Source organism: Myodes glareolus, chromosome 15, assembly GCF_982192425.1.
Source record: "Myodes glareolus chromosome 15, mMyoGla1.1, whole genome shotgun sequence".
Lineage (NCBI taxonomy): Eukaryota > Metazoa > Chordata > Mammalia > Rodentia > Cricetidae > Myodes > Myodes glareolus.
The window spans coordinates 70,747,943-70,764,105 of record NC_142040.1 but is presented as its reverse complement, the minus strand read 5'-3'; the positions used below and the strand labels follow the sequence as shown (position 1 = coordinate 70,764,105).

The window sequence follows — 16,163 nt, the reverse complement described above, 5'->3', positions numbered from 1 at the left end:
TGTGGTGGCAGGAGGCAGATGTTTCAAAAATAATAAATTAATCACAAACCTGCTGGGTCTGCCAATATCTGCCCGCCACCCGACTCTAGGGCATCTGAGCTCCAGGCTCCCCTAGGTTATGCACTGCTTGGCTGAAGGCCATTCCACTGTCCAGTGGCCGGGGTTACTGTAAACTGGCGTGTCCCACCAGCGTCTCTGCTCCTGGATGCACATGTGGACACATGGGGGAGTGAAGGGCAGGTGTGCAGGTCAGCACCATGCCTCTGCCGGGTAGCAGTGAAGCTTGTGATGTCTGACTATGCTGCAGGTGCCTCTCAGGGAGGGTTGGCTTTCCCTTCTCTTCCCCAACCTCCTCTTGGGATTTGATGATTGGGCAGAATTCATGGCGTCTCTGACCTTGATTTATAAACAAGAATGGTGACATATCAGTGTTAGTGAGAACTGTCTTAGCGTGTACAAGGGCTATTTGGGGACTTCTGGGAGGTTCTGCAAAATCTCATGTGTTATGATGATAAAACTGAGACTTAAAGGAAAAAAAAACCAAACTTCTCAAGGTCTTGTGGATACCAAGCAGATAAAGCAGGCCTTCAAACTGAGGCTCATCCTGAGCTCCGGGTTCTGTTGTCCCAGGCGCTAGGAGCTAAGGAAAACCTATAAAATGGATGAGTGTTGAACCACCTAGAGCAAATCCAGGATTCAGTTGAATTCAGCATCTGTCCTCCTTGAATGTGAGGAGGCAGTGTTGGGTTTTCCTCTGTTGTATGCCCCCAGCGTTATCTATGGGAGCTTTCTTAGCCCAGGGTCACCTACTTAGCTTCCTGGTCTTGATCAGTCTTTCATCTGCCATATGGGCATTCTGGCATGCCTCCATCCTGCCTCCCTGGTGCCTCCATGGTCACCTCTGTAGTGTTTCCAGGGGAGTGTCCACGCTCTCTCCCTCTCCAAACCCCCAGCCTTTCATTAGCATTTCCGTGCCAACCGTGGCATCCCGCCCAGTCTTCATTTCAACTTGTCAAACTCGGATCAGAAGCTCTGCTTGGGGCCACATAGGAGTCAGCCACGAGTGGTCTCTTATCTCCCATCCAAGTTCTTTCTCCAGCGATGTTCCTGCTAGTGTCACTGTCCCCAATAGCTTGGCTACAGGCCTGAAAGCAAGGCAACAGTCTTGCCTCTCACACTTTGTGACCAGACAGGAGCAGCTCTTCCTCCCCACAGCCGCGTGACCAGAGGCTCGAGGCTCAGAACGATGTGGATGCATTAGCTGACAGTGACCTTTAAAGAAACAATCTCTATTGAGATGTGATTCCCATTGCACATATTTTTAATTATGCGTGTTTCTCTGTGTATATGCCAGTGTGCATAGAGGCAAGAAGGGGGCCCGGAACTGGAATGATACAGGCAGATCTGAGCCTCCCAGCATGGTTGCTGGGAACTGAACTTGCGTCCTCATCAAGACCAGCGAACACTCTCAACTGAGCTATTCCTATGGCTCCTCGCTGCGACTTTCCTATTCCCCCTGCCCACATCCTGACTGCCCCTCTTCTAGATTTCCATTCTGGACACTGCACAGGGGTGACCTTATATAACCTGTGATCTTTTGTGACCGTCTTCTTTGACGGGCATAGTTTCCCGGGTTCACCCGTGTTACAGCACATCATGCTTCATTCCTTCCTATTATTGAGTTGCATTCTCTTATATGACTCAAATTAGTGCCCAGCAGTAAGTAGCTGGTGGCGTCATGCCGAATTGCTCAGGGAACTGCCAGATTCTTTCCACAAGGGGCTGCGCCATTTTACACTCTGATTTCTACACATTCTTGTCAGCGCCTGTAGCGGTCTGACCTTGGTTTTTAGCTACTTTCCTGCAGCAGTGTTTCATTGTGGGGTCTACATTTGGTTTTCTTGATGACTAAAGAGAAATGTCTTTTTACTTTATTTTTAACTTCATTGGGACAAGGTCACACTATGCAACACAAGGGAGCCTTGAACTCACCATCCTCCTTTTTTAGCCTCTCAGGTGCTGGGATTACAGGCATGTGCCACCACATTCAGCTGGGTTATGTCCCTTTTTATGTGCTTACTGGCCATTGGTGTTTCTTATCAGAGGCCTTTGATAATGGGACTTACTGATCATGGAGATTCATTTTGTCTCTCCTCACACTAGAACGCACCCACTGATCGGTCACTCCGTGCAAAGGTGATCCTGAGCCACAGGGGCCCTGGGACTACAGACATGCGGCTGAACCACAAACAGCAGAAGACGCTGTACCTGAGGCAGCCACTCACAATGTGGGGCCCCAGCGCTTCGGTCTCTGTCTTCTCTCTGCCTGTCTGTTCCGGGGCTAGTTCTGAAACCTGCAACAGGTGACAAGTTCAGGGGTGTTATGGTGTCACACTTAGTTACCAAGAACAGCTCTGTCCCTGGATGCAAAGTAAAGATCAACATTGCTGTTATGAATCAAGACACCGAAGAGCGATAGTGGCCTCCACGAGTGACCGGACTAGCCAAAGTGCAGAACCGGCCACATGCGAGGTGGCCTTCAACTCCCGATCTTTCTTTCTCAGCCTCTCAAGTTCTCCTTGATTTACATCTAGCTGTGGGTGGGAAAACTTCAGCGGCCCGACGCCGGGGCTGCAGCCTTAGCAATCAGGATGACTTTCTTGTCTGGGAAGACCTGAAATAGCTAAGTGTCGTGCCTATCAGAAGCTGTTCAGCAGCACCCCTGGGCTTACTACTAATAATTCTCGCTTAATTCTGCCCTGGAAGGGCCTACCCAGCACAGGGCCAGCTGCTGGGCCCATGCAGGACACACCAATCAGCTGAATTAAGCCTTTCCATTTCTGACAGTTACAGAGGTGACTATGCTCAACTTGCCAGGTGCCCAAGAGCTCGGGTCTGTGCGGGGAATCGGTGCTGATGATATCCATCACGTGTGCCTGGCTGTTCTTCCACCGAAACAGCCGGCAGCCCCGGGGAGCTGAAAAAGGGAATCTCTGAGACATAAAAGAGAGACTGAGGCAGAGTGCAGGAGCTTTATTATAATCAACATATTCTCAATGTCATTGATTAAGATTATTAAATTTATTTACGGAAACATGTCACATTCAGCGACCTAGAGCCCACAGAGGCACACCAGGGATAGCTCAGAGCACACGGAACACGGGCGGCCCCTCAGGTTGCTGAACTAAAAGGGATTATGGATGTTTCAGGAGTTGGGTACCAGAAGGTGAGAAGGTCTGCACAGGGGACCTGGTGTTACCTGCTCTAAGGTCCTTGCCTATGTTTGGTCCCATATGACAGAGCAAGGCTGTGGGTTCCATGGTAGTGTTGCACCCACGCCTGGGTCTCTAGTGTGAGCCTTGGTTCTTGGTACTGAAGAGGCCTTCAGTAATTAAGAACAAAGAGACTGACCAAACAGGGTCTCGAGGTGTATGTCCTGCTCCTTGTTAAGCCTACTCCTGGGATACCAAATTGATTATAAGATTCAAAGAGCCTGCCCCTCCTCCAGTGAAATACCAAATTGATTATAAGATTCAAGGAGCCCGCCCCTCCTTCAGTGAAATGGCACAGGCCTGGTGCATAGTTCCAGAATGGTTGGTGGTGCAGATGCTGCAGGTCACAGAGCATCGGGACAGCCAGGAGTACTTTGTGAGCAGCAGCACTCTAGAAGGTTCTATGTATGGCTAAGGGAGCCCTTTAACTTTTCAGAAAAGCAGGAATTCTGCAGCCATGAACTGGGGCCAGTACAGGGTATCCTAGGGCAGGAAGTAATAACAATTTATAAAATCCATATCATAGTGTTTTGTTTTTCTAACTTTATCAAATCTCCCCAAGGTGACTTCTTCCTCTTAGGACCAAGAGTAAGAACTTTAAGAGATTGCCAGTATGAAGGACTTCCTCAGGACTCGCCATGTTCTGCCAATGGCACTTCTTGGGGGTGGGGTATGGTGACCCTTCAGTGACACACAACTCGGACTCAAGGAAAACTTTTGCAGTTGGAGCCTCTCTAGTTTTAAATATGGGGATCTGAGACAATGAGGGTTCACTTTGCTTTGCCTTAGGCTTCTGAACTTAGTAAACTGCCCGGAAAGTGCAAGTTCCTTTGGTCAGGGGAGCATCGTAGGGGGCGGGCCTGGGTGCTGTGGCTGCAGAGGGTGCAGGGGCCTGAGCGCAGGTCACTTGCGAGGTTGTTGGATATGCTGTGTTCTTGGAGAAACATGTTTGTCCATGGAGGCATGCGGCTTCTGGTGGGCCACTTGTGCAGCCGCCGGGGGAAAGTCTTTGTCACCCTGCGAGGAGACAACACACAAGCTGGTTAACAGGAAGTGAAAGGGGTAGACAGTTCTCTGAACTGAGCCCCACCCTTTGCTGCAGTGCTGGGGATGAGTGGGTACCAGGCTACCTCTGCAGCTGCCAGGCCCTGCAGGCCAGCAGAAGCACAGAGCAGAGGCTTGAGTCCCTGCTGGAAAGTGAAGGTGCCTGCAGGTTTGCCTGGAGAAGACCCAGCTGTGGTCCCTTCTAGGTCTGTTTCTGTCATCTGAACCGGGAGCAGGACAGGCCAAATGCAGAGTCTCAAACTAGGATCCAGCAGCAGGGCAGTGGGCAGGCTTGGGGAAGAGCTGGTGCAGAAGCAGCCTGCGGGGGCCTGGAGAAAGGGGTGGGCTATGCTCGGCTTCTTATGCCAACAGTGGGGTTTGATCCAGGCAAGGGCAGACAGAACTGTGTAATCACGGATTGAATCTGGCCCCATGCAGACAGTTAATATTCTTGCCCACAGTCGACCTGCCATGGGCTGGCTGGCCCTAGGGCTTAGATGGCTGAGGCAGTTCTGTTGGTAAAGTTGTCTCCAGCAATGGTGGCAGAAAACATGAGTGTAGTCCAAGGGTCCGCAAACAAAAGCAGTCAGGCAGGACCCACATGGGCATGCCTGGCTGTATAATACTAAACCCTCACTCACAGATACAGAACTGGCATTTCATGTAAGCCTCCTGTGTCATCCGCTGTACTGACACTGGGAAAACATGTGCAGGCCAGGCTACTTAAGGCCCAGAGCCATAGCCTGTGGGGAACAGGCAGGTGATCAGCTGTGGGCGTCACTGATTTCTACCCACTGAAGCACTGGTGTTTATTAAAGGCATAGGCAAGAAGAGATTGCATGGGAGTTCATGCGCCCACACTCTTCCAGGAGTGGATCAGGTGTCTGTGTGCAGAGGTCACACTTACCCGGGCAATAACACCGGAGATGTACACTGTTGGTTTAGGCGGGCTGGAAAACAGAGGGGGGGGGGGGGGAGAGGATTTAATGAATGATTCACACAAGGGGAAAAAGAGCAAGGCGGCTGTGGAGTCCAGAATGAGCAGTGGCGGCTTCTGCCACCGAGGAGGGAAAAGAGGAACGGGGAAGCTGACCTCTTTCCTCTGTTGCTTTGTCAACAACCAGGCTGGGGAGGAGGTTGGGGGCTGCAAGGTTTTGGGACTATGAGTCTCAGAGCTCAGGAGATATATGGGGCTCGGAGCGGTGGGGCTCAGGGTCTGTGAGTCTCAGGGGGCCATGGGACCCCGGGGCTGGTGCGGGAGAATTGTCTGTATTCTGTCAATCATGTTTTAAATAAAATGCTGATTGGCCAGGCAGGAGGTGTAGGCGGGAAAACCAGACAGGAAGTGGAAATGATGCAAGGAGAGCAGGAGAATTCTGGGGAGGAGGAAGTTGATTCCTCCCACTCCTGCCCAGATCACCGAAGCCACAGGATGTGAGCTGCCCCACTGAAAAAGGTACTGAGCCACATGGCTAAAATAGATCAGAAAAATGGGTTAATCAAGATGTGAGAGTTAGCCAGTAAGAAGCCTGACCTAATGGGTCAATAAGCATTATAACTTATAGGTTAGGGTTAGGGTTAGGGTTAGAGATCTCTTGTGTGGTTGATTTTCTCTGGGGCTTGCCGGTTGTGGGGTACCAGGCGGGGACAGAAAACACAAACAAGCAGGCCCAACATGTTACACGGGGTTGTGGGGCTCAGGGAGCTGTGGGACTCTGGAGCTGTGGGGCTCGGAGTGGCGGGGCTCAGGGTCTGTGAGTCTCAGGGGGCCGTGGGACTCCGGGGTTGTGGGGCTCAGGGAGCCATGGGGCTCAGGAGATATGGGGCTCAGAGCGGCCGGGCTCAGGGGGCCGTGGAACTCCGGGGCTGTGGGGCTCAGAGCGGCGAGTCTCGGGAGCTGTGGGACTCGGGGACTGTGGGGCTCAGGAGCTGTGGGGCCGCTTCTGAGGTTAGTCCAGGAAGAGAGTGGAAACGGATTGCAGCAAATAACAGCAGAATTACATAAAAGCACCGATTCTTTTATTGCTGGAATGAGTGAGGCTGTGAGTCTATGAGACTGGAAACAGGCTTCCCTGAAGTGGGGGCAGAAACAGCTTCACACGGGGTATTCCTTTTTAGGGTCCCCAGGGTCCATGGCTTCTGGAAGTTTCTAACTGGGGAGACTCGCGTCAAAGCAAACTCCTGGCCCTGGTGCCCCCCCTAAGAATTATAAAGGCAAAAAAAAGTCACTGAAAACTAAAAGACAAAACCAAAATTATGTTTATGGGTATTTTCCTGCATGCATCTGTGTAGCGCTTGTGTGCTTGGTGCCCAGAGAGGCCAGAAGAGGGCGTCAGATCCCTCAGAACTGGAGGTGCCTTGTGAACTGCCCTATGGGTTGTGGGAATAGAACCCAGGTCCTCTGGAAGAGCAGCTAGTGTTCATAACTGTTGAACAATCTCTCCTGCCTCACTACTTGAAAAATGTGTGTGTGTGTGTGTGTGTGTGTGTGTGTGTGTGTGTGTGTGTGTGTGTGTGTGTGTGAAGGTCAGAGGTCAACCTCAGGGGCAGAACACAATTTTTCAGACAAGGCCCCTCTCTAGCCTGAACTTGCTGAGTATAGGCTGGATGGCCAGGGAGTCCCCAGGATCCACCTCTCTGTAGTGCCCCAGCATTATGTGTTTTTAAAACTTTTTTATTAGGACATATTAATCGTATAAGTTTTCTTTGTGTTCGTGTCAATTCTTAACATCTTAATTCATATTAAGCTCCCTGAAACTGTCTGCAGTCCTGAGGGGCAGAATATAACATCGAAGTAATACGTGTTCCCTGAGGGAAGAGAGATGAGCCCAGACACGTTCAATTGCTGCGATCTCACGCTGCTACTGCCGTGGCTCTCCTGCCCAATTCCTGTGGATCTCGTCGTATTCTTTTCTTCTTCGTTTTTTTTTTTTCTTACAAAAGTAATCACACTGTGTCAGAAACTGCTTGCTGAACTGAGCTATGGCAGGCATATGTCTACATATAAAATCCTGTTACGGGCACTGATTTCTTGGAGAGATGCATGGTGCAGTTCATACACGCTACGATGAGTCTGAAGTAGGGAGCGGGGCACCATGAACTAGCGTCCCGACAGAGCCACACCTGGGTTTGAGATTCTGCTTTAAGTGAGTTTGGGCGCTCTGGTTATTTTAAAAGCTCTTCATTGTCTACCTTTGTACCTGCTCTTTCAACTACTATTCAAACACTTTGGAAGGTGTTAACTAAGCATGACTGGGCCACCAGCTGCCACCAACCCCGAGCCCAAGGATGTCACCAGACGGTCTGAACCCTACAGCGCAAACGATCCCCTCCCTACCTGATGAGCCTGGTAGGTGCATTGATACAACTCTGTGTGTACTCGTGTGTGTAGAGGCGAGAGGCCAGCCTTGGGTTATTCCTCGAGCACCATCCACGTTATTTATTATGTTTGTTTGACATAGGTCCTCTCGGGCTTAGTGTGTGTAGAGCAGGTCTGGCCGACTGGTCAGCGAGTCCAGGGATCTGCCTGTACCCATGTCCCCAGCACGGATCACAGTGCACTCTCCCACACTTTCCTTCTGAGCTGGGTTCTGGAACTCAGGCCATCACGATTGTACGGCAAGGGCTTTGCCATCTGACCTCTCTCCCACTCAAATGCACTGATTTAGGACTTCTTTGGTTCATGTAGCTGCTTCCGTGGTCGAACAATTCACTGGAAGCAATCCAAACTCACGTTCCTGGTCCATATTAACTTCTAGGGAATCCATATTCACGCTCTTGGAATAAACTTACTCCGCTGGAAGCAGGAGCTGTGCTTTGTTCTGACGGTATGTGGGAGGCAGTCGGAGGTAGACTAGGGACAAGGTCACAGCCCAGAAAGACTGGGGGCAGAACACGGACCGAAGGGAGGTCCTTGGGACGCTGTTGTACTCAACGCCAGCCCTGCTAGGCAATGGTTGAAGAAGTATCGCGTGAGCTTCCAGCCCACCTCCCATAGCTCTGCATCTGGGTTATGCCGCAAGGGTCCTTTGAAGGAAGCCACAGTTAGGCTGTGTGTGTGTGTGTGTGTGTGTGTGTGTGTGTGTGTGTGTGTGTGTAGGCAAAGGTCCTAGTATTTAGAAAGTGCACGAATGCTTACATTCTAGCAACTATAGCAAAATCACTTGAAATTCCTGAAGTAGTTTCTGTTGCTCCAGGAGCTGAAGAGACTTCACCTTACTGCACAGTTCAGAAACGTCCTGGCATCTCTGTTTCGCCGACTGCTTGTGGTGGGGCTAACAGGTCAGAGCTTTCTCTACCGCATGCCAATTTAACTGCAGAGAGGAGTGAGTTTGCTAGTTCCAAACCTCCTCATGTAGCCAAGGGGCTGTGGCTGCGCAGTCTCAGAACATGCTGGCTACTTCTGGCAGGGACCACCCTGGGAGCTGCAGCCGCAAAGGCACCAGGCCCATCTGTCCAACGTGCAGCCAGCTCTGAGGAGTCTTTGGGGAGGGCTGCTGTCCTGGTACCACGGTGAGGAAGTAATCAGAGATGGAAAGGATGTGAGTCTAACCCCTTCTTGCACACCGAGGAACTTACCATCCTAATCTCAAGATTCACTGTGTTAAAATGGCTTGGAACTCTGAATTACTATGTCATAACTGCTGTTCAAGTTGCCTGGAAACCAGGTTACCAGGGACCTTCCATCAACACCTGCTTCCGGGCATCAAGAACAGTTGATCATACCGCAAGGCTGCCTTGGGTACTATCCCTCTACCTGCCTCCTCTATCTCCACTCCAGCAGTGGCCTGTGGGTGGGGCTTTGCACTGAGTGACAGGAGGTGTGAGAATCAGGATAGGAGAAAACAGATGTAGAAGAAGCTGCCTAGTGTGGCCCTGGCTCCAACGTCCAGGGCAGGTTGGAGGCAAGCCTTTTCCCGGTCCCCACTTTAACATCCTACCACTCCCTGAGTCTTCCCCCATCATAACCTTAAATGGCTGCAAGGGCTTGAGGGCTGGAAGGAGACCGCAGGGGAAAGAATGACCTCTCCTATCCCATCCATCACAGGGAGGCTTGGGGGGGGGCGACCGTCATAAGCTAAGGACCCACAGGGAGCTCAAGAACAACACTTGAAGACCCGGTAACTCAAACCAATGTTCATGATGGAGGAGCTCTGTGGTATGGAGCTGGACTCGAGCGCTCCAGGACTCCGGGCACTGCACCCCTACGTGTCCGAGGCCGGATGCGCACCCCTACACGTCTGAGGGTCTACAGCCACAAGCACCACTTTGCTCCTTTTCTCTGATGGAAATCTTTCTGGCCGGTGCAGTTTGGAAGACTTGACCATTGTTTTCTCTCAAGAAACGGCAGCCACCCCTGCCCTCCCTTGGCCTCAAGCCTCTCCAATCTTTAAAATCACTTAGTAAGATTTCAAGGAACTAGGCCAGGAGGTGGTGGTGCACACCTGTAAATCCCAGCACTTGGGAGGCAGAGACAGGCGGATCTCAGAGTTCGAGGCTGGCCTGGTCTACAAAGTGAGTTCCAGGACAACCAGATGTTACACAGAGAAACCCTGTCTCAAAACACCAAACAGACAAACAAAAAAACTGAACAAAGATTCTGAGGAACTGTGGGCCAGAAGGAGTTAGTTCCTATTAGAAGCAGGAGTATTTCCTAGCCACTGGGGGAGGCTGCTTCTTTGTCACCAGGACAGTGACTCCAGGTGCCCCGCACACAGGTCAGTGCCGTTTTTTCCCATCAAAATCCACATTGAACTCTCAACAGGGTCTATTGTCAGAGGCCGCTCGTTCGTTTCCCAGCTGCTCAGACCCAAATAATCACATAGAAACTACATTAATTAAATAACTGATTGACCTATTAACTCTACCTTCTTATTGGCTAGCTCTTACATCCTAAACTAACCCATCTCCATTAATCTGTGCATCCCATGAGGTCATGGCCTACCGGCAAAGTTTCAACAAGCTCCAGTGGAGGTGTCTGTCTCCAGTGGCAGCTACATGGCTTCTCACTGACTCCACCTACTCTCTCCTCCTCTTAAGTGCTTAGAATAGCAGGTTAGTCCTGGGAGCCAGACTTGTTGGACAACCCAGGTTGTCCAGGGCCATGGCCACCATCACAGGCATCTTTAGTTTGAAGAGCCTCACACCTGAGGTATTTTCTTCTGTATACGAGTCTAAGACACAGCTTTTTAAGGAAAGCAATGAAAATGCAATCCAAGAAGCCCTCATTTGACGGACCTCATTCAAATCTATTTAAACATTTGCTTTTTGACTTTGTAATTTTTTTCTTTAAAACCTGCCAATTATGCCTACAACATTTAAGCAGCACACGGGGAGCTCACGCATAGGATACTAGCTCATCGAGTCTCCCCGGCAAGTATCACTTTAGTGTGATGGAGGAAACGGCAGGCCCAAGAGCTGCAGACTTGTTCTGAGTCCCAGTGCTGAGCTCAGGGGCTCTCAGGCCACGCTCTTGCCTGGTAACCTGCCCCAGTGTCTCAAACAGCTCAATTCATGAGCTCAATTCAAGAGCACAGTGGAGCCAAGAAAGGCTCCAAACAGCACTGAATCACAGCACAAAGGACAGGCATGAGGGGAGGGACCGGCGGGAAGGTGACTTCCGGCCACCAGAGAGTGGGGCAGGCGCTCAGGTGGTCTGCGCTGGGATCCCAGCTCTGCTGATGCACCAGCTGGCAGGCCGCGGTGCTTAGTTCCCTGTGTGTAACAAGGACGGGCAACACACCCTACTTCCTCAGGTGCTTATGTGGGTGTGCAACACACTCATAGGGCTCAGCATATAGCACACACTCCCCAAGTCAGCTGCTAAGATGACGACAGTGATGACAACGGGTCCCCACCTGCTTCCCAGGCATGCGTTTCTAACCAGCTTGGGTGCTTTATCCTCGGCTCCTCCAGACATATGAAACCCCACCCTGCTTACGCACAGTAAACGGAAAGGTCTCCAATCAGAACAGACACCATCACCGACCCCCGCACTGCACGTGAAAGACAGACAGACAGCTCTCCGGGCCTCACTCCACTTGGTATGTGTCCGACCTCATCCACACAGCTGCTTCTTCAGCTCCTAGTGTACCGAAGTCAAAACTCGAAGGAAAGGGACTTGGTGCCCAAGGGCAGTGAAGAGCTATAGCTGGGCCCTGGCTTTGGCCTCCCTGGAGGGGGTGCCAGCCTGGCTCAGGGGAAAGTGGGGGGCTGTCAACAACGAGCTGCCTACCCTTTGCATGGAAGCAGAATTATGACACCTTGGGAGCAAACCCTGGAAGTTTATTTCAGCTTTGTTTGGAACCTGTAGCCTTGTGTGCCCCCAGAGTTCCTACCTGGGGTGTTTCCCAAAGCATCGCCTAACAAACAGGCAGAAGAGTCCTTTCCGGCCACTCTCTGTCCTTTTAATACCTTTCTGGCCTGGCCTTCTACTACTGGGGTTATTAATTTCATGGACACCTGAATACTCATTAGCATGGCTGCCACGTGGAGGCTCTTGTCTCACCCCACTGCACCCAGACGGGGTTTGTAAAGGCATTCTTCAAGTGTGCCAGCTGAGGCTGCTTCCTGCCTGCTCTGGATGTCTCCACCAGGTGGCGCCGTCGGTCCTTTCAGAGCATCAGGAAGCCCAGCGTTTTCTAAGGGGAATCACTGTCAGGTGGGTCTAGGAGGAGGTGGAACTCAACCTGAGCACTTCCAGTGTGGCTAACCCGAGAGCGAAGGACCCAAGCCCGAGCCTTTGGCACACGCAATTGGCCGTGTTTCCCAAGAGGGCTAGCAGATGTTCATGGTCAGTCTGGTCTTAGAGCTGCCTGGCAACAAGGAGAAGTTTCCTCACTGGAATCGGTCCTAAGTGCCTAGTCCTTCCTGCAGATATCCTAAGTCCAGGGCATTCTCCCAAGTGTCCAGAGGTGGCCGGGGCTGGGGCCTCCGTGTGATGCAGTGGCTCCTGCTGGGGACTCTAACGCACTTCTCTTTAAGGCTTGGTTGACTGGATCTTGAAGGCTGAACCTTCCACATAAGAGAAGCTAAATTCCTAGTGCTGGGTGAGGGTTAGCTTGGCTTCTACTTAACACCTCACTGTGCACTCACTCAGGACACACTGTGAGAACTGCCAGCTGCTTCAGGAGGGCCTGTGACCTTCGCCTTATCACTAGAGAGTTCCCGAAAGCTGTTCTTGGCTAGGACTCTTTACGACCAAAAAAATCGAACCCTTTCTCTGTCCCCTTTTTCTTGGCTCTTTCCCTGACACAGAGGACAGCCGTCACGTGGTGATGACCTTGGCGCCCGAGAGTCACTCCCTTCATCCCACCGCAGAGGAGAGACCCCGGGCCACACAAGTCCGTTATTGCTCTGTGTTCTCACCACCCTGGAGCACAGAGCTAAGTGTGTGAAGGGGCCTGGAGGGTGTCGGTTGTGGAGACAGAGGCTCTGGGGCCAGATGGGCAGCTTCCTGGCTTCATTGTCTGTCTGTAAAATGGGAGTGAGGTCCACTCGTGCGACATCTGGAGGCTTAAACGAATAACCCTGTGGCTGCGTGTAGCACACACCTGTCTGCAAGCTCACACTTGGGGGCAACGGTGGAATTAATTTTGTCTTGTGAACCGTAACTTAAGAATTCCTCCCAGGGGGACCCTCAGAGGGGCACATGGATCGCCCTGGGGAGGGGAATCCCAGGATGAGATCTCCTGGGTAAACTGGGAGGGGCAGTAGAGAGAAGGGGATAAGGGATGAGGTCATGAAGGAACAGGATGGTTGGGGGCGGGGGAGAGGGAAGGAGTAGGAGAGCGAGAGCAATGACAGAGATAGCTTGATAGAGGGAGCCATTATGGGGTGAGGGAGAAGCCTGGTGCTAGGAAAAATTCCAAGAACCCACAAGGATGACCCCAGCTCAGACTCCTAGCAATGGCAGAGAGGGCGCCGGAACTGGCCTTCCCCTGCGATCAGACTGGTGATTACCCCAAAGCCATCATAGAGCCTACATCCAGTAACTGATGGAACCAGATGCAGAGATCCACAGCCAAGCACCAGGCCAAGCCCCGGGAGTCCAATCAGAGAGAGAGAGAGGAGGGATTATATGAGCGAGGCGGGGGGTGGGGGTGTCAAGGTCAGGACAGGAAATCTACAGAGACAGCTGAACCAAGCTCGTGGGAACTCAGAACTCTAGACCGACAGCTGTGGATCCTGCATGGGACCAAACTAGGCCCTCTGCATGTGGGTGACAGTTGTGTAGCTTGGTCTATTTGAGGGCCCCTGGCAGTGGGACCAGGATCTAGCCCTGGTGCATGAGCTAGTTTTTCAAAGCCATTCCCTATGGTGGGATGCCATGCTCAGCCTCGATGCAGTGGACAGGGGCTTGGTCTTACCTCAACTTACTGGGCCAGGCTTTGGTGACTCCCCATGGGAGGCCTTACCCTTTGGGAGGGGTGGGTAGTGGGTGGGCTGGGGAGGAGATGAGGGTGGGCGGGAGGAGGGATGGGAGGTGAACTGTGGTTGAAAGGTTCTGGTTGGTGAAAGGCAGCAACATACAGAACCAGGAGTGGGACCTGTCTGTAGTGATGTCTGGAAAGCATGCTGGAATCGGGTAGGAGATGCCTGTGTGCTGTTACCCGGAGCAGCCTGAGAACAGTCTGTGTGATCATCAGGCCGTGCATAAAACCACATGTGCATTAAAAGCTTTACAAGTTCCTTGATTTCAGTAAGCAGCACACTTAGAGCTCTCCCATCTTTGATTCTGAAAACAGTGATGTTTTTAGGGCATTCTTTTGAATTTCAATTAGAAGGAAGTTCATGGAATCGCCGGTGCTGACTAGGCAGGTACTGAAAACTTGGGTGTTAATTGTTGCGTCTAGAAATAAAATCCAGGTTCGAGGGGCGTGCTTTACGACGACAGGGTTTCTAGGGGCGGGGGATGTCCACAGTTCAAAGGACAAAGTGTGCAGTTCTAGATTCAAGCTCGACTATGGCTCCCACAGGAGAAAACCCTGACGCGACACCTGCTAATGGAGCTCCCGCCAGGAAGGGCGGATGATCAAACCCCAACCCATACACCGTCTGCATCTCCTTCCATCTCCAGATCAGCGGTGACAGAGGCAGAACCCAGCAGTAAGAGTGGAGAAGTGATGATTTCACGTCCTCGGGCTACCTTCTGCCAACCGCTAGGCCATGGAGCTCTGCATCTAGCAAGAACCAAAGCATGGCCAAGAGGACAGAACCCAGCGGGGGTCCGAGCCTGGCATGCAGATTATCCACCCAGTAGGGGGGCTATGACTTCTTTACTGCGGGACACACAGGCTGACGTATCTGAAACCCTCTGTGCCCCAAGTGGTGGAGAGGGCCTTGATGAGCTGAGCATCCGTCTCTTCTTGTTTCTGAGATGACAGCTCAGTCGTCAGCCTGGTCTGGTGATGTGCAAACTCAGTGCTGCCTGTGTGGAGATGCTAGCTTAGGAACCCTTCTTAGACCACAGCGGCTGCTTGCCCATCTTCCAGAATTAGCGAAAAAGAGAGCCAAGCATGGAGGGAGGAGGTTAGAAACATGTGTCCCTTAGGGGTATTTCCTGATATATACTACTTTAAAGTGTCCTTTAGGGATCCTTTGCCTTTTTTTTGCTCCTCTTTATTGTCACAGATTCGTATCATCATGTACTTAGCCATATTTTTATACCATGTTGTTACCCTGTCATGGTCCCTCCTTATTGCTTCAGCTGTAACTGTGGCCCCATGAATAGTTACTGTATGTTGTACTTAATGTGTTAGTGATCCTCTTTGTTGTTTCTACCACATACGGTTGTATCACTGTGAACTTGTGCGTAAATTTAAAAAAAAAAAAAAAGAGAGAGAGCCAAGCATGAAGAAAACCCAACCCACCACCAATTCTGTTCTCCCTTTAAAAGCAGCCAGTGAAGAGGAAGACTTCCATCCGCCCGGGTGCCGTGCCACCCTCATGTTCGGAGCCAGGCACGGACCGCAGCGGGGCAGGCCGTGGTGCAGAACGGAACCAGAGCTGTTCCACTCCCACCCATCCCCCAGTCTGTCTCTGAGTGTGCTCAGAACCTTGGCAAAGGTGCTGCCCCCTCCCTGGCAAAGACTAACAATGATGTTCTCTGATCTTGGCTCACTTTGGGTCGATCAACATTCAGGGCCCTAAGGTTGGCTTGTGTACTCAATCTGGGAAGCGTTTGTGCTACCTCTGGAGAGCTTCCCAGTTCCCGCTCTTTCAGAAGCTGGAGGAGTGGGGCTTGTCCTCCCTCCTCACAGTGACAAGCACCAGGGGCCCTGTTTACAGATTGGGTAAAGATGAGGACGGTTCCCCCCCCCCCCGAAAGGCCGCTTTAGATCATCAGGAGGCCAGCGAGACAACCTATGAAGTCTGCCAGGAGCTGAGACGGAAGGTCGTTAGAATTTTCCAGGAACAGAACTGTCCAGTTTCAGTGTGGCCAGTCTCTGTGGAGACCATGAAAACCCTGAGTATGTACTAAAGGATGATGTAACTACAGCATTCCCACAAGACAGAGGATCTACTGGGATGTCTGTCCCCCACCCCATCAAGCTATTTTTTAGGGTACGTGGGGAACCACAGCATTTCTGTGAACTTGGCAAATAAGGACTTCAGGTGTTGGAGGAGGAGGAGCATGGATAGAATAATGCTCATAGAGTCTTCCTCTTCCCTCCTGCTGGAAACTCTGTTCCTCCGGGTATCTCCTTCCCCGTGCTTTCCGTGGGAAAGAATGTGGAGCAAGGGGAACACTCTTCCATTGCTGGTGGGAGTGCAAACTTGTCCAGTTACTGTGGAACTTGACCTACCTCAAGACCGGCTATACCATATTTGGGCATATACCCATAG

The 16,163-nt window shown here is 51.6% G+C and overlaps 1 protein-coding gene across 1 annotated transcript in view; it reads right to left on the bottom strand.

Moving 5' to 3' along the window:
* Window positions 1-3,066: 3,066 nt before the first annotated feature.
* The window catches only part of Dap (death associated protein), a 48,823-nt gene continuing 35,726 nt past the window's right edge, over window positions 3,067-16,163 (bottom strand). Inside the window, exons 3-4 of the mRNA XM_048457003.3 lie at window positions 5,224-5,266; window positions 3,067-4,289 (exon numbers count right to left, since the gene is read on the bottom strand). Coding sequence (XP_048312960.1) covers window positions 4,176-4,289; window positions 5,224-5,266 — 157 coding nt within the window. The 3' untranslated portion in view covers window positions 3,067-4,175. The remainder of the gene's footprint in view (window positions 4,290-5,223; window positions 5,267-16,163) is intronic.